The 18,805-nt window shown below is 45.5% G+C and overlaps 1 protein-coding gene across 2 annotated transcripts in view; it reads right to left on the minus strand.

Annotated features, from left to right (window-relative positions):
- The window catches only part of LOC139272973 (probable methyltransferase TARBP1), a 246,165-nt gene that overhangs the window by 202,816 nt on the left and 24,544 nt on the right, over nt 1-18,805 (minus strand). For both annotated transcript variants that reach the window (XM_070889181.1, XM_070889182.1), the window contains exon 9: nt 14,717-14,806. In XM_070889181.1, coding sequence (XP_070745282.1) covers nt 14,717-14,806 — 90 coding nt within the window. The remainder of the gene's footprint in view (nt 1-14,716; nt 14,807-18,805) is intronic.

The following is an 18,805-nucleotide window of genomic DNA, read 5'->3' on the forward strand; positions in this document are numbered from 1 at the left end:
AAATTCAGTTAATTAAATAAATCTGGAATAAAAAGCTAGTATCAGTAATGGTGACCATGAAACTACCAGATTGTCCTAAAAACCCATCTGGTTCACTAATGTCCTTTAGGGAAGGAAATCGGCTGTCTTTACCTGATCTATATGTGACTCCAGACCCACTGCAATGTGGTTGACCCTTAACTAGCAAACCACTCAGTTGTAACAAATCACTACGAGAAACATGAATAAAAAAACCTGACGGACCACCTAGCTCTGACTACGCCCATGACAATGGCACACCCAGCCCAGTCGAGTCGACCCTGCAAAGTCCTCCTCACTAACATCTGGGGACTTGTGCCAAAATTGGGAGAGCCGTCCCACAGCTTAGACAAGCAACAGTCTGACATCGTCATACTCACAGAATCATACCTTTCAACCAATGTCCCAGGCTCCTCCATCACCATCCCTGGGTATGTCCTGTCCCAGCGGCAGGACATATCCAGGTGTGGCACAATTGGGAGGGAGTGTTCCTGGGAGTCTTCAACATTGACTCCAGACCCCATGAAGTCCTATGGTTTCAGGTCATGCAGGAGCAAGGAAATCTCCTGATTACCACCTACCGCCCTCCCTCAGCTGATGAATCAGTATTCCTCCATGTTAAACACCACTTGAAAAAAGCACTAAGAGTAGCGAGGGCACAGAATGTACTCTGGGTCGGGGACTTCAGCAGCACCACTACTGACTGAGCTGGCTGAGTCCTGAAGGCTATAAACTGCCAGACTGGGCCTGCGGGAGGTGGTGAGGGAAAAACCCACTTGACCTTGTCCTCACCAATCTACCTGTCGCAGATGTATCTGTCCATAACAGCATTGTTGGCAGTGACCACTGCACAGTTATTGTGGAGATGAAGTCTCGTCTTCACACTGAGGACACCCTCCATCGTGTTGTGTGGCACTATGGGATAGATTCAGAACAGATCTCGGCATCCATGAGGCAATGTGGGCCATCAACAGCAGCAGAATTGTATTCCACTACAATCTGTAATCTCATGGCCCGGCATATCCTTCGCTCTACCATAACCATCAACCAGGAGACCCACCCTGGTTCAATGAGGAGTACAAAAGAGCATGCCTGGAGCAGCACCATTCGTTCCTGGGATATGGCCTTCGCTGGCAAGGCCAGTAGTCATTGCTCATTCCCAATTGCCCTTGAGAAGGTGGTGATGAGCCACCTTCTTGAACCGTTGCAGTCCTTGTGGTGAAGGTACTCCCACAGTGCTGGGAGGGAGTTCCAGGATTTTGACCCAGTGACGATGAAGGAACAGCGATATACTTCCAAGTCAGGATGGTATGTAACATGGAGGAAAAGGTGGAGGTGATGGTGTTCCCACGCGCCTACTGCCCTTGTCCTTCAAGGTGGTAGCGGTCACAGGTTTGGGAGGTGCTGCCGAAGAAGCCATGGCGAGTTGATGCAGTGCATCATTATCATAGGCAGTCCCTCGGAATCGAGGAAGACGTGATGATACAGTGCATCGTGTAGATGTTACACACTGCAGCCACGGTGTACCAGTGGTGGAGGGAGTGAATGTTGAAGGTGGTGGATGAGGTGCCAATCAAGCGACCTGCTTTGTCCTGGATGGCATTGAGCTTCTTGAGTGTTGTTGGAGCTGCCCTCATCCAGGCAAGTGGAGAGTATTCCATCACACTCCTGACTTGTGCCTTGTAGGTGGTGGAAAGGCTTCGGGGAGTCAGGAGATGAGACACTACCCGCAGAATACCCAGCCTCTGACCTGCTCTTGTTGCCACAGTATTTATGGGGCTGGTCCAGTTAAGTTCTGGTCAATGGTGACCCCCCAGGATGTTGATGGTGGTGGATTTGGCAATGGTAACGCCGATGACTATCAAGGGATGGTGGTTAGACTCTCGCTTGTTGGAGATAGTCACTGCCTGGCGTGTGTGGTGCAAATGTTATTTGCCACTTATCTGCCCAAGCCTGAATGTTGTCTGGGTCTTGGTGAATGCTGTCATGGACTGCTTCATTATCTGAGGAGTTGCAAATGGCACTGAACATTGTGCAGTCATCAGCAAACATCTGACCTTATGAGGGAAGGTGATTAATGAAGCAGCTGAAGATGGTTGGGCCGAGGGCACTGCCCTGAGGAATTCCTGCAGCGATGTCCTGGGGCTGTGATGATTGAACGCCAACAATCACAACCATCTTCCTTTGTGCTAGGTATGACTCCAGCCAGTGGAGAGTTCCTCGTACCCCCCCACCCCGATCTCCATTGACTTCAATTTTACAAGGGCTCTTTGATGCCACACTCGCTCAAATGCTGCCTTGATGTCAAGGGCAGTCAATCTCACCTGAGCTCTTTTGTCCATGTTTGGATCAAGGCTCTGGAGCCAAACAAAATGTCATGCTGACAAACCTAGCACACTACAATTACCCAAATCATAATACAACAATATATTGTTTTAAAAAAAGGGGAAAGCAGCTTTCACATAAAGCAGTCCAGGGGGCTTGGGGTACTGAAATGGAAGCAGAGAAAATTAAAGGGAGGTGGCTTATGTGTTGTCTAAAAGATGGCCTTCGATACGGATCTTAGTCAGGAAATTGTGTTAGGAAAATTGATGGGATTGAAGGCCGATAAATCCCCAGGGCCTAATAGTCTACATCCCAGAGTACTTAAGGAAGTGGCCCTAGAAATAGTGGATGCATTGGTGATCATTTTCCAACAGTCTATTAACTGTGGATCAGTTGCTATGGACTGGAGGGTAAGTAATGTAACACCACTTTTTAAACAAGGAGGGAGAGAGAAAACAGATAATTATAGACCGGTTAGCCTGACATCAGTAGTGGGGAAAATGTTGGAATCAATTATTAAAGATGAAATAGCAGTGCATTTGGAAAGCAGTGACAGGATCGGTCCAAGTCAGCATGGATTTATGAAAGGGAAATCATGCTGGATAAATCTTCTGGAATTTTTGGAGGATGTAACTAGTAGAGTAGACAAGGGAGGACCAGTGGATGTGGTGTATTTGGACTTTCAAAACGCTTTTGACAAGGTCCCACACAAGAGATTGGTGTGCAAAATTAAAGCACAAGGTATTGGAGGTAATGTATTGACATGATAGGGAACTATTGGCAGACAGGAAGCAGAGAGTAGGGATAAACGGGTTCTTCTCAGAATGGCAGGCAGTGATTAGAGGGGTGCCGCAGGGCTCAGTGCTGGGACCCCAGCTCTTTACAATATACCTCAATCATTTAGATGAAGGAATTGAGTGTAATATCTCCAAGTTTGCAGATGACATTAAGCTGGGTGGCGGTGTGAGCTGTTAGGAGGATGCGAAGAGGCTGCAGGGTGACTTGGACAGGTTAGGTGAGTGGACAAATGCCTGGCAGATTATCCACTTTCGTGGCAAAAACATGAAGGCAGAATATTATCTGAATGTTGGCAGATTAGGAAAAGGGGAGGTGCAGCGAGACCTGGGTGTCATGGTACATCAGTCATTGAAGGTTGGCATGCAGGTACAGCAGACGGTGAAGAAGGCAAATGGCATGTTGGCCTTCATAGCTAGGTGATTTGAGTATAGGAGCAGGGAGGTCTTAATGCAGTTGTACAGGGCCTTGGTGAGGCCTCACTTGGAATATTGTGTTCAGTTTTGGCCTCCTAATCTGAGGAAGGACGTTCTTGATATTGAGGGAGTGCAGCGAAGGTTCACCAGACTGATTCCCAGGATGGCGGGACTGACATATGAGGAGAGACTGGATCAACTGGGCCTGTATTCACTGAAGATTAGTAAAACGAGTGGGGATCTCATAGAAACATATAAAATTCTGATGGGACTGGACAGGTTAGATGCAGGAAGAATGTTTCCGATGTTGGGGAAGTCCAGAACCAGGGATCACAGTCTAAGGATAAGGGGTAAGCCATTTAGGACCGAGATGAGGAGAAACTTCTTCACTCAGAGTTGTTAACTTGTGGAATTCTCTACCACAGAGTTGATGATGCCAGTTCTTTAGATATATTCAAAAGGGAGTTAGATGTGGCCCTGATGGCTAAAGGGATCAAGGGAAATGGCCCTAGAAATAGTGGATGCATTGGTGATCATTTTCCAACAGTCTATCGACTCTGGATCAGTTCCTTTTTTTGAGAAAGCAGGAAAGGGGTACAGAGGTGAATGATCAGCCATGATCTTATTGAATGGTGGTGCAGGCTCGAAGGGCCGAATGGCCTACTCCTGTACCTATTTTTTATGTTTCTATCATGAAGGCGGGGAAAGTGGAAAGGCAGAAAGTTTTATGCAGAGACCTATAGAGTTTGGGGGCCTAAGAGAGAAATGTCTGCCTCCAACAACGGAACAGATTGAGAAGCAAACTCATAATAGATCAAAGTGGAAGAGTGGAGGGATCATGTTGAGATGTTCGGTTTATAAAAGATTATTACTGTTTGTTACCCAAGCCACACGCAAATTGGCACAGGGACAGATAGATCAGAGTGTTAAACGCGTGGCCCAGAGTGGTGTGGGAGGGAGGGGTTTCACTTCATGGGACACTGGCATCAGTACTGGGGAAAGAAGGGGCTGCTCCATTGGGACGGGTTCCACTTAAACCGGGCTGAGACCAGTGTCCTGGCAAATCGAATAACTAGGGTGGTAGACAGGACTTTAAACTAATGAAGGTGAGGTGGGAGGATTCAGGAAAGGGCAAATTCAAAAGCAGTAAGAGATGTGTCAAGACTGTAGAACAGAGCAGTGATCTGGATAAAGATAAGCAGAGTGGGTCAGGAATGGAAGGCAAGATTAATAAAGGTCATCATCATCATCATAGGCAGTCCCTCAAAGCAAGGATGACTTGCTTCCACGCCAAAAAGGGATGAGTTCACAGGTGTTTCAATGAAGGACCTAATATTCCAGGTCCCGAACTACATCTTGAAGGGTGGAAGATGCCTGTGCGTGGATTTTTTTTAACGTGGGATGGCCGTTGTACACCAGCCACCACACGGGCTTGACAGAGCTAGGTCTTGGTCCAATGGCAAAGGTTGACCAGGCCGACTGGAGACCAGCTCTGCTGTACGGACCTAGTGCGCACACATATCACAATGTGGGCTGGCCCGTGCTGCCCCTGGGCCCTCGCCTCTCCTGGGCCTCGGAACTCACACCTCTCCTGGTCCTCGATCACGTCCCTCTGCGAACTCTTGCCACTCCTTCGCCCGACCTCGCCGCTCCTGCTGTACCTGCCCACGCTCCAATCAGTGACCTGGGTTATGGTGACATCCAACCCAGTCGCCCTCTTCACAGCCGTTGCCCTCCTGCAAGACCATTAGCAGGCTGGGGCCATTAGAGGGAGCAATGTGCAGCAGCCCAGCCCGGAAATCGGCGCGGTCCCAGCCTGTAAGACCATCAGCAGGCCGGGGCCATTCGAGGGAGCAATGTGTGGCGGCCCAGCCCGGAAATCAGTGCGGTCCCAGCCTGTAAGACCATCAGCAGGCCGGGGCCATTAGAGGGAGCAATGTGTGGCGGCCCAGCCCGGAAATCGGCGCGGTCCCAACCTGTAAGACCATCAGCAGGCCGGGGCCATTAGAGGGAGCAATGTGTGGCGGGTGCCACTTCTGGGAGCAGTGTGAACTAATAAAACAATAGGGCACCAGTGACTAAAGTGACATCAGGGAAAAATAGAAAAAAGTTAAAGCTAAAAGTACTATATCTCAATGTTGAAGTATTTACAACAAAATAGATGAATTTATAGCACAGATAGAAATACATGGGTTTGATTTAATAGCCATTACAGAGATATGGTTGCAGAGTGACCAAGGTTGGAAACTAAGGGAATGATCAGCCATGATCTTATTGAATGGCGATGTGGGCTCGAAGGGCCGAATGGCCTGCTCCTGCACCTATTTTCTATGTTTCTATGTTTCTAAATATTCCAGGATAGTTGACTTTCAGAAGAGGCAGGCAGAATGGAAAAGGAGTGAGAATGTGTGCAGAAGGATTATGAATGTGGCAGAGGGATGGAGATAGGGAATCATGGGAAAATAGCTAAAGAAGTGTCAAGATGCTGACAATTGCAGAATCAACAGAAAAAAAAGGGGTTACTGAGAGTTGAGGTTAAACACGGGTCACGGGAAAGAAAAGGCAATCACGGATAGGAGAGGGTAATGTAATGCTTTTTACTGATAAGAGGGAAATAGGTTTTACTGATAAGGAAGAAGAATTTAATGAGGCTATAAACAAGCTGACCTCGGGGCCAGCTCTAATTAGGAGACCTCCTCGCCTGCCATTGGATATACTCGGGGGGGAGGAAGAAAGGGAGTGGATAGACCAAGTGCTAATCAAATGTGTTATGTTTTGAAAATGTATAACTACTGTGCTTTTCGCGCTGTAAAGGGGCTTGTCCAGAGGAAGGTAAACAGGCTCTGACAGAGAGTGTTCCTTTGTCTTGACAAGTCCCGACCGGAGAATCTTCAATAAAGGTCTTTTAAAGAAAAGGCAAGAAGGTGTTCACGTCAGTGTATTCGCTGAAACAGATTGAGGGAAAAAGAATCCGTATTAACAGGAGGGGGTTAGCCCTGATAATAAAGGATGGGATAAAGACAATGGAGGGAAAGGATGTGGGCTTGGAAAAACAAAACGTAGAATTAGTATGGGTGGAGCTAAGAAACAACAATGAGCAGAAAACTCTAGTAGTTGTAATGTCAAGCAGTGTATAAATCAGGTAATTAGAGATCATGTAACAGGGGTAATACAGTAATCATGGGAGACTTTAACTTTCATATAGACTGGGCAAACCAAATTTGCAATAATAATGCAGAAGAAGAGTTCATGAAATGCATTCCAGATAGTTTTCCAGATCAGTATGTCAAGGAACCTACTAGGAAATTGGCTATTTTAAATCTAATGTTGCGCAATGAGACAAGGTTAATTAATAACCTTGTAGTAAAGGAGCCTCTGGGAAGCAGTGATCATAATATGATATAATTTTATGTTGAGTTTGAGAGTGATTTAGTTACATCCGAAACTAGGGTCCTAAATCCGAATAAAGCAAACTACGTAGGTATGAGAGGTGAGTTGGCTAAGGTAGGTTGGGAAACTAGATTAAATGTTACAGTAGAAAAGCAATGGCAAACATTTAAAGAAATAATTCATAATTTGCAACGAGTATACATTCCTTTCAGGAATTAAAACAACACAGGAAAAATGGTCCACCCATGGTTAACAAGAGAAATTAAAGATAGTATTAGATTAAAGGAAGAGGCTTGTAATGCTAATGAAAAGAGTAGTAAGCCTGAGGTTGGGAGGATTTTAGAATTGAGCAAAGGAGGACCAAGAAAATAATAAAGAAGTTGAAAATAGAATATGAGAGTAAACTAGCGAGAGACATAAAAACAGACTGTATAAGCTTCTGCAGGTATGTAAAAAGGAAAAGATTAGCGAAAGTAAACGTGGATTCTTTACAGGCCAAGACAGGAGAAATTATAATGGGGAATAAAGAAATGGCAGAGAAATTAAACAAATACTTTGTGTCTGTCTTCACGGAAGAAGATGCAAAAGGCATTCTGGAAATAGTGAAGAACCAAGGATTGTGTGAGAATGAGGAAAAGAAAGAAATTAGTATTATTAAGAAAATAGTACTGGAGAAATTAATGGGACTGAAAGCCGATAAATCCCCTGGACCTGATGGCCTATATCCCGAGGTTTTAAAAGAGGTGGCTAAAGAGATAGTGGATGCATTGGTTGTCATCTTCCAAAATTTCATAGATTCTAGAACAATTCCTGTGGATTGGAAGGTAGCAAATGTAACCCCACTATTTAAGAAAGGAGGAAGAGAGAAAACGGGGAACGATAGACATGTTAGCCTGTCATCAGTAGTAGGGAAAATGCTAAAATCTATGATTAAGGACATGGTAACAGGGCATTTAGAAAATAATAATAGGATTGGGCAGAATCAACCTGGATTTATGAAAGGGAAATCGTGTTTGACAAATCTGTTAAAGTTTTTTGAGGTTGTAACTAGCAGGATAGATAAACAGCAACCAGTGAATGTAGTGTATTTAGGTTTACAGAAGGCATTTGATAAGGTGCCACACAAGAGTATTAAACCAAATTAGGCCTCATGGGATTGGGGGTTATATGCTAGCATGGATTAAGGATCGGTAAACAGAGAGTAGGAATAAACAGGTCATTTTCGGGTTGAGGGGCTGTAGCTAGTGGGGTACTACAAGGATCAGTGTTTGGGCCCCAGCTATTTACAATCTATATCAATGACTTAGATGTGAGGACCAAATGTAATATATCCAAATTTGCTGATGATACAAAGATAGGTGAGAGTGTAAGTTGTGAGGAAAATGCAAAGAGACTTTAAGGGGATATAGGCAGGCTAAGTGAGTGGGCAAGAACAAGGCAAATGGAATATAATGCGGAGAAATGTGAAGTTAGCCACTTTGGTAGGAAAAATAGAAAAGCAGAGTATTTTTTAAATGGTGAGAAATTGGGAAATGTTGGGAGATTGTCCTATGAGGAGAAATTGAGTAGACTAGGCCTATATTCTCGATTAGTGTTTAGAAGAATGAGAGATAATCTCATTGAAACAAACAAAATTCTTACAGGGTAGATGTAGGGAGGATGTTTCCCCTGGCTGGGAAGTCTTGAACACAGGGTCACAATCTCAGAATAAGAGTTTGGGTTTTGGGACTGAGATGAGGAGAAATTTCTTCACGCAGAGGGTAGTGAATCTTTGGAATTTTCTACCCCAGAGGGCTGTGGCTACTCAGTCCTTGAGTATATTAAAGGCAGAGGTCGATAGCTTTTTGGATATTAAGGGAATCAAGGGGTATGGGGATAGTGCAAGAAAGTGGAGGTGAGGTGGAAGATCAGCCATGATATTGAATGGGGTGGGGGGAGGGGGGGTTTTAAAAATGAGGACAACATTTTAAAATTGATGCATGGTGGAAGAAGAGCCGATTGACGTTGACGACAGTAGGGGTGCAACTCATGATAGATAGGAAAAAGGCGAGGAGGTCTGGACAAGTTTAATTGGATGCTCAACCACACATCTTAATCTAATGCTCTTAATCTGAGCCAACCGCATTTGACATTGATGCTTTACCGCAAGGAGAGAACAGAAAGAGGAATTGAAAGATATTAAAGTCATTCCATCCTTCCAATGGTTGGCTTAATGATGTTTACAGCGGCTTTGGAACATCCTTGCATTCATATTCTTGGCATAGGAAAGATGTTTTGAATGAAAAGAGAGAGAAAATCCCTTTAAAATAGAATTTCAAATCCACTGTGTATTGAACAACTTGCATTTATATAGCACCTTTAATGTCATAAAGTGTCCAAAGGCGCTTCACAGGAGCATTATCAAACGCAATTTGACACCAAGTCACATGAGTTATTAGGGCAGATCAAAGAGGTAGATTTTATGGAGCGTCTGAAAGCAGGAAAGAGAGAATGAGAGGTCTATGCAGAGAATTCCAGAGCTTAGGATCAAGGCAGCTGAAGGCGCGGCCACCAATGGAGGAATGATTAAAATAAGGGATGCGCAAAAGGCCAGAATTGGAGGAGCGCAGATATCTGAGGGTTGTAGGAGATTACAGAGATAGGGAGGGACAAGGTCATGGAGGGATTTGAAAACAAGGATGATGTTATGTATACAACACCATGTAACCAGCATTCTACCGCCACCAGAGGGCACATCTATTGGAGTCCCAAGGGATCCTAGCGTCTCTTGGGAGCACTGCATATAAGCAGGCCTCCCAAGCTGTGCCAGGACTCTGGAGTCAGAATAAAGAGACTAAGGTCGCACTTACTCAAGTCTACAGTACTCAGTCACATTGCTTTATTTGAGACATAACAACTGGCGCCGAGTAATAGATAACGAACCATCACGCGAAAATGCAGAGAACTGTTGGTATCCTGGAGAAATTCTCAGAAGGTGACGTTTCGGAAGCCTTCGTGGAGCAACTTGACCAATACTCCGTGGCCAACGAGCTGGAAGAGAATGAGAACGCTGCCAAACGAAGGGCGATCCTCCTCACCGTCTACGGGGCAATAGCCTATGGCCTCATGAAGAATCTTCTTGCTCCGGTGAAACCAACAACCAAATTGTATGAAGAACTGTGTACGCTGGTCCGGGAGTGCCTAAATCCGAAGGAGAGCGCTCTGATGGCAAGATATCGATTTTATACGTGTCAGCGGTCTGATGGCCAGGAAGTGCCGAGTTACGCCGCCGAACTAAGGCGCCTTGCAGGACATTGCGAATTCGGTGGATTCCTGGAGCAAAAGATAAGAGACTTTTTTGTGCTTGGCATTGGCCATGAGGTTATCCTTCGCAAACTATTGACTGTTGAAACACCGAACCTGGGCAAAGCCATAACGATAGCTCAGGCATTTATAACGATAACACCAAACTAATTTTGCAGCATAAAGATGCATCGGCAAGTACTATACACAAAGTAACGTCGTTTTCAGGCAGGAATGCACGCGGCAGAACGTACACACCTGCAGCTGCACGACCTCAGATGACTCAGAGTCCGCCATCAAGTGTGAATGTGAGGCAATTAACACCTTGTTGGCGCTGCGGAGGTGATCATCGAGCCCATCAATGCCACTTCAAACACTATGCATGTAAAGGCTGTGGAACAATGGGACACCTCCAGCGAATGTGCAGATGAGCTGCAAACCCTGCAAACCACCACGTTGCAGAGGAAGACCGATCCATGGCAGATCAAACTGAACTAGAGACTCGAACCAAGGAGGCAGAAGTGTACGGAGTACACACCTTCACCACGAACTGTCCACTGATCACGTTAAAAGTTGAACTGAACGGAATTCCAATATCCATGGAATTGGACACGGGTGTGAGTCAGTCTATCATGAGCAAAAAGGCCATCGAGAGGCTGTGGTGCAACAAGGCACAAAGGCCCAAGCTGAGCCCTATTCATACCAAGCTGAGAACTTACACTAAAGAGCTGATCCCTGTAATTGGCAGTGCAGCAGTAAAAGTCTCCTATGATGGAGTGGTGCATGAACTACCACTATGGATTGTACCAGGAGATGGCCCCACATTGTTCGGCAGAAGCTGGCTGGGAAAAATCCGTTGTAACTGGAATGACATCCGAGCGCTTTCGTCCGTCGACGACGCCTCATGTGCCCAGATTTTGAGCAAGTTCCTGTCATTGTGTGAGCCAGGCAGTGGAAATTTCTCTGGGGCGAAGGTGCAGATCCACTTGGTTCCCGGTACACGACCCATCCACCATAAGGCACGTGCGGTGCCATACATGATGCGAGAGAAAGTGGGGATTGAGCTGGACAGGCTGCAATGAGAGGGCATCATCGTACCGGTTGAGTTCAATGAGTGGGCCAGTCCAATTGTTCCGGTTCTCAAGGGCGATGGCATGGTCAGAATTTGTGGGGACGATAAGGTAACGATTAACCGTTTTTCGTTGCAGGACCAGTGCCCGCTACCCAAGACAGACAACCTATTTGCAATGCTGGCAGGAGGGAAGACGTTCAGCAAGTTGGACCTGATCTCGGCCTACATGACGCAGGAACTGGCGGAATCTTCGAAAGGCCTCACCTGCATCAACACGCAAAAAGGTCTGTTCATCTACAATAGATGCCCGTTTGGGACTCGATCGGCCGCGGCTATTTTTCAAAGAAACATGGAAAATCTGCTAGTCGGTTCCGCGCACCATGGTTTTCCAGGACGACATATTGATCACAGGTCGGGACACCATCGAACACTTGCAGACCCTGGAAGAGGTTCTAAGTCGGCTAGATCGTGTGGGACTCAGGTTGAAACGCTCGAAGTGTGTTTTCCTGGCGCCAGAGGTCGAGTTCTTAGCGAGAAGAATCGGGGCAGACGGCATCACACCCAAGGCAGAAGCCATCAAGAACGTACCGAGACCACAGAACGTGACGGAGCTGCGGTCGTTCCTGGGACTCCTCAATTATTTTGGTAATTTCCTCCCCGGGTTAAGCACCTTGCTGGAACCCCTACATGTGCTACTGCACAAGGGAGATGACTGGGTAGGGGGGAAATCACAAGAGGCTGCTTTTGAGAAAGCCAGAAATCTGTTCCAACAAACTGCTTGTTCTGTATGACCCATGTAAACGTTTAGTGCTAGCTTGCGATGCGTCTTCGTACGGGGTCGGGTGTATGTTACAACAAGCAAACGAATCAGGAACACTGCAACCGGTCGCTTATGCGTCCAGGAGTTTGTCCAAGGCCGAAAGGGCCTACAGCATGATTGAAAAAGCTCTGGCATGCGTTTATGGAGTGAAAAAAATGCACCAGTATCTGCTTGGGCTTAAGTTGGAGTTAGAAACTGACCCTAAGCTGCTCATATCGCTATTCACAAGAGAGCAAAGGTATTAATACTAATGCCTCTGCTTGCATCCAAAGATGGGCGCTCACGCTGTCTGCATATAACTATGTAATCTGCCATAGACCAGGCACAGAGAACTGCGCTGATGCTCTCAGTCGGCTACCATTGCCCACCACCAGGGTGGAAATGGCACAGCCTGCAGATTTGCTCTTGGTGATGGATGCATTTGAAAATGAAAAGTCACCCGTTACGGCCCACCAGATCAGGACCTGGACCAGCCAGGATCCTTCACTGTCCCTTGTAAAAAAAACTGTGTCCTCCATGGGAGCTGGTCCAGCGTCCCAGCGGAGATGCATGAAGAGATCAAGCCGTCCCAGCGGCGCAAAGACGAACTGTCCATACAGCGGACTGTCTTTTGTGGGGTAATCGCGTGGCTTTGCCTAAGAAAGGCAGGGAAACGTTCATACGCGACCGACACAGTACCCACCCAGGCATAGTATTGATGAAAGCTATAGCCAGATTCCATGTGTGGTGGCCCGGCATCGAATCAGATTTGGAGTTTTGCATGCGCCAATGCAACACTTGCTCTCAACTGAGCAATGCACCCAGGGAGGCACCGCTAAGTTTATGGTCATGGCCCTCCAAACTGTGGTCAAGATTCCACATTGACTTCACTAGGCAAAATGTTTTTGATTGTTGTGGATGCTTATTCAAAATGGATTGAGTGTGCAATAATGTCGGTAAGCACGTCCACTGCCACCATCGAAAGCCTACGAGCCATGTTTGCCACGCACCGCCTGCCTGATGTCCTTGTCAACGACAATGGGCTGTGCTTCACCAGCGCTGAATTCAAGGAATTCATGACCTGTAATGGGATCAAGCATGTCACATCTGCCCCCTTCAAGCCCGCACCTAACGGCGAGGCAGAATGGGCAGTCCAAACCATCAAGCAAAGCTTGAAATGCGTGTCGGAAGACTCCCTGCAGACCCGCCTGTCCCGAATCCTGCTCAACTACCGCACAAGACCCCACTCGCTCTCCGGGGTTCCCCCTGCCGAACTGCTCATGAAAAGGGCACTCACAACAAGGCTCTCTCTAGTCCACCCTGATCTCCATGATCATGTTAAGGGCAGGCGGCATCAACAAAGCATGTACCATGATCGCGCAAATTTGTCACGTGATATTGAAGTCAATGACCCTGTTTTTGTACTCAACTATGGACATGGTGCCAAATGGCTTGCTGGCACTGTCGTAGCCAAAGAGGGAATAGGGTGTTTGAGGTCAAACTTGCAAATGGACTAACCTGCAGAAAGCATTTGGAGCAAACCAAACTGCGATTCACAGACCCACGAGCAACCTGACGAGGACACCACTAACTTCGACCCTCCAATACACACACAAGTGGCAACCGACATCACGGTTGACCACAAAGCTGAACTCATCATCCCCAGCAGCCCAGCAAGACCAGCTGCACAGCAGCCCAGCGAAGGCCCAACCAACTCACCTGCACCTGTGTTTGTACCGAGACAATCGACTAGGGAGCGGAAAGCCTCAGATCGTCTCACCCTGTAAATAAGTGTATTATTGACTTTGAGGGGGAGTGATGTTATGTATGCAACACCTTGTAACCAGCATTCTACCACCACCATAGGGCGAATCTGTTGGAGTCCCAAGGGATCCCAGCATATAAGCAGGCCTCCCATGCTGTGCCAGAACTCTGGAGTCAGAATAAAGAGACTAAGGTCACACTTATTCAAGTCTACAGTACTCAGTCACATTGCTTTATTTGAGACAGAACAGATGAGAATGTTAAAATCAAGGTTTGTTTAACTGGGAGCCAATGTAGGTCAGTGATGGGTGAATGGGACTTGGTGCGAGTCAGGACACAGGCAGCAGAGTTTTGGATGAGCATAAGTTTATGGAGGGTGGAAGATGGGAGGTCGGCCAGGAGCATGTTAGAATGGTCAAGTCTAGAGGTAACGAAGGCACAGATGAGGGTTTCAGCAGTTGATGAGCTGAGGCAAGTACGGAGTCGGGCGATGTTACGGAGGTGAAAATAGGCGTTCTTAGTGATGGCGTGGATATGTGGTCAGAAGCTCATCTCGGGGACAAATATAACACCAAGATTGCGAACATTCTGTTTCAGCCTCAGGCAGTTGCCAGGGAGAAGGATGGAAGTGGATTTAATCTCCCTCCTCCTCTTTAAGCAGCTACTATTAAAAAAATGTAAATATTTGGATGTGACACTTTCAAAACAATGCACAATGCAGCAAGATGAGAGAACCTTGAAACATTTTAATGAAAGTTTACATTGCAAGACACTATACTGACAGCTGACCCAGTAATATTTGGTTTCTACTCTTCACAGATGGATCTATCCCACGAGGTAATTTTTTTCTCCTACCTCCATCCATAATTTTGTACCCCGATGTAAAGCCTCCTCAGTTCGAATGGATGCCAGGAAATTTGAAATGTCAGACAGTGTTATGCTTTCCTAAGAGGGCAAAAAAGAAGTTTCTTATTCAACTTCACTGGCAGAAAATTCATCTCAGCAACTTTACACTGACAACAACTTACAAACTATAAGAACCAGTTTAAACAGGCATTATTTACAGATCTCATGTATCTCTTTAAATGTGGAATGGGTGTGAAATCAGCACATACTTGAGGAAAAGTGAAGTGAATCGTGGAAAATCAAATGAGAGGAGATGGAATTTCAACCATGGACAGACAAAGGAGTTCCCATGTCCGCTCTCCGATAGAAAAGAGCGTGGGGAAAAATTAACAGAGCTGACAATAACAGCGGCATCTTCACCAGCAAAGAGAAGTCAGGCTTTTTAGTTATTAAAATACTAACAAATGTAAGGAGGATACAGCATTTGTGGAAACGGCTGAGACCTTAAACAATTATTTTGCTTCGGTCTTCACAGTAGAAGACACAAAAACCATGCCTAAAATTGCTGGTCATGGGAATGTGGGAAGGGAGGACCTTGAGACAATCACTATCACTAGGGGGGTAGTGCTGGACAGGCTAATGGGACTCAAGGTAGACAAGTCCCCTGGTCCTGATGAAATGTATCCCAGGGTATTAAAAGAGATGGCGGAAGTTATAGCAGATGCATTCGTTATAATCTCCCAAAATTCTCTGGACTCTGGGGAGGTACCAGCGGATTGGAAAGCAGCTAATGTAATGCCTCTGTTTAAAAAAGGGGGCAGACAAAAGGCAGGTAACTATAGGCCGGTTAGTTTAACATCTGTAGTGGGGAAAATGCTTGAAGCTATCATTAAGGAAGAAATAGCGGGACATCTAGATAGGAATAGTGCAATCAAGCAGACACAACATGGATTCATGAAGGGGAAATCATGTTTAACTAATTTACTGGAATTCTTTGAGGATATAACGAACATGGTGGATAGAGGTGTACCGATGGATGTGGTGTATTTAGATTTCCAAAAGGCATTCGATAAGGTGCCACACAAAAGTTTACTGCAGAAGATAAAGGTACGCGGAGTCAGAGGAAATGTATTAGCATGGATAGAGAATTGGCTGGCTAACAGAAAGCAGAGTCGGGATAAATGGGTCCTTTTCGGGTTGGAAATCAGTGGTTAGTGATGTGCCACAGGGATCGGTGCTGGGACCACAACTGTTTACAATATACATAGATGACCTGGAAGAGGGGACAGAGTGTAGTGTAACAAAATTTGCAGATGACACAAAGATTAGTGAGAAAGCGGGTTGTGTAGAGGACACAGAGAGGCTGCAAAGAGATTTAGATAGGTTAAGTGAATGGGCTAAGGTTTGGCAAATGGAATACAATGTCGGAAAATGTGAGGTCATCCACCTTGGAAAAAAAAACAGTAAAAGGGAATATTATTTGAATGGGGAGAAATTACAACATGCTGCGGTGCAGAGGGGCCTTGGGGTCCTTGTGCATGAATCCCAAAAAGTTAGTTTGCAGGTGCAGCAGGTAATCAGGAAGGCGAATGGAATGTTGTCCTTCATTGCGAGAGGGATGGAGTACAAAAGCAGGGAGGTCCTGCTGCAACTATACAGGGTATTGGTGAGGCCACACCTGGAGTACTGCATGCAGTTTTGGTCACCTTACTTAAGGAAGGATATACTAGCTTTGGAGACGATTCACTAGGCTGATTCTGAAGATGAGGGGGTTACCTTATGATGATCAATTGAGTAGACTGGGTCTTTACTCGTTGGAGTTCAGAAGGATGAGGGGTGATCGTATAGAAACATTTAAAGGGATAGACAAGATAGAGGCAGAGAGGTTGTTTCCACTGGTCGGGGAGACTAGAACTAGGGGGCACAGCCTCAAAATACGGGGGAGCCAATTTAAAACCGAGTTGAGAAGGAATTTCTTCTCCCAGAGGGTTGTGAATCTGTGGAATTCTCTGCCCAAGGAAGCAGTTGAGGCTAGCTCATTGAATGTATTCAAATCACAGATAGATAGATTTTTAACCAATAAAGGAATTAAGGGTTATGGGGAGCGGGCAAGTAAGTGGAGCTGAGTCCACGGCCAGATCAGCCATGATCTTGTTGAATGGCGGAGCAGGTTCGAGGGGCTAGATGGCCTACTCCTGTTCCTAATTCTTATGTTCTTATTTCATCTTTCGGATGAAACGTTAAACTGAGGCCCCGTCTGCTATCTCAGGTGGACGTAAAAGATCCCATGGCACTATTTCGAAGAACAGGGGAGTTATCCCCGGTATCCTGGCCAATATTTATTCCTCAATCAACATAACAAAAGCAGATCATCTGGTCATTATCACGATGCTGTTTGTGGGAGCTTGCTGCGTGCAAAGTGGTTGCCGCGTTTCCCACACTACAACGGTGACTACACTTCAGAAGTACGTAATTGGCTGTAGAGCTCTTTGGAATGTCTGGTGATCATGAAAGGTGCTATATAAATGCAAGTCTTTCTTTTTTAATTCCAAACCTTTATACTCCACTTTAGAAAATCTAGGATTTCATACACGTTACCCATTTAAGAATTCCTGAGTCTTCCAGCTCTATTAATAAAGCCTAAGTTTAAGCCCCGACTGCTTTCAATTTAACCTGCTGCTGAAACTTTGCTTTGAATATTTTAGACTTGTTTTTCATCTCACTTTCCGTACATCTTTATACAGAATTTGACTCAAAAAATAAAATGTTCTAAAACAATATTGTTTGCTTTAATATGCATCTTAAGATCACAAACCTGACCTATTCTGCTTCAATTATCTGAAGCCCAGTAAGCTCATGCCTGTCACTCTCTCAATTGTTAAGAACAGTTGTTTACGTATTGGAATTACATTTTCATAAAGGACAACCAAGCTTGAACTTCAGATAAGTTTATAAACTGTAATCTGTAGCTTGATCTGTAATTTTCATTGGAAATGGACCTTGGTTCATTACAACCCCTCAAAATGGGGTTACTCTCATTGGCGTTCTCACTTCAAAAAAAATTGCAACACATTGATCTTTCACTACATTCAAGTTTGCTCTAGTCACAAATAGAGGAACTTTTACATCTTACTTTAAAGCTGAGCAAGCAGCAAGTTACTAACTGACAACTGGGAGTCCCTGGCCCAAGACCGCCCTAAGTGGAGGAAGTGCATCTGAGAGGGCGCTGAGCACCTCGAGTCTCAACGCCGAGAGCATGCAGAAATCAAGCTCAGGCAGCGGAAAGAGCGCGCGGCAAACCAGTCCCACACACCCTTTCCCTCAGCGACTAAACTGTCCTACCTGTGACAGGGACAGTGGTTCTCGTATTGATTGGACTGTTCAGCCACCAAAGAACTCACTTCAGGAGTGAAAGCAAGTCTTCCTCGATTCCGAGGGACTGCCTATGATGATGACGAACTCAGCTGAGAGTTCAGCTTCCGATTAGTTTTTTTGGTTCATGGCATTCATTAAGGACGATTGAGACAAAAATAAAAATGAACATTCCATCATTTACTTCACTTCAACCACGTCGCAGCAGTTGTGATCTATGCTGTCTGGACTATCCTGTGCCCTCAATGAAGGCTTGAGGGGCCGTATGGCCTACTCCTGCTCCCATTTCTTATGTACAATATATGTCAACAAGAGAGTAAGCGGAGAAGGGATGGAAAAAGGAAAGAAATGTTTTAAATGTACAAAAATAAATCCTATGGGCTAGAATTTTGCCAGACTGTCATTATTTGACAAATAACGCCATTTTGGTGAAAAAATAATAAGAACAATTTCGTCATTTTTTAATGGGGTAAGTTTGGCCAAAAAATACTCGTCATTAAAAACAGCGTTGCTCGAGGAATTATGTTGGAAAACGCCGTCCTTTCCAACTTTACCGCGAGGCCGATATCGCGAAAAACAGGGGAAAAAACACTCCAAAAAATTTAAATTGAGAAAACATTCACAAAAGCATTAACTGAATCATGAAAAAAAAAATTTTTCATTCAGTCACTGACGTCAGCTGTTATATGAGGAGATTATTCTTCATTGAAACACCTATGAACTCAT

This window comes from Pristiophorus japonicus, chromosome 9 (assembly GCF_044704955.1).
Source record: "Pristiophorus japonicus isolate sPriJap1 chromosome 9, sPriJap1.hap1, whole genome shotgun sequence".
Taxonomy (NCBI): domain Eukaryota; kingdom Metazoa; phylum Chordata; class Chondrichthyes; family Pristiophoridae; genus Pristiophorus; species Pristiophorus japonicus.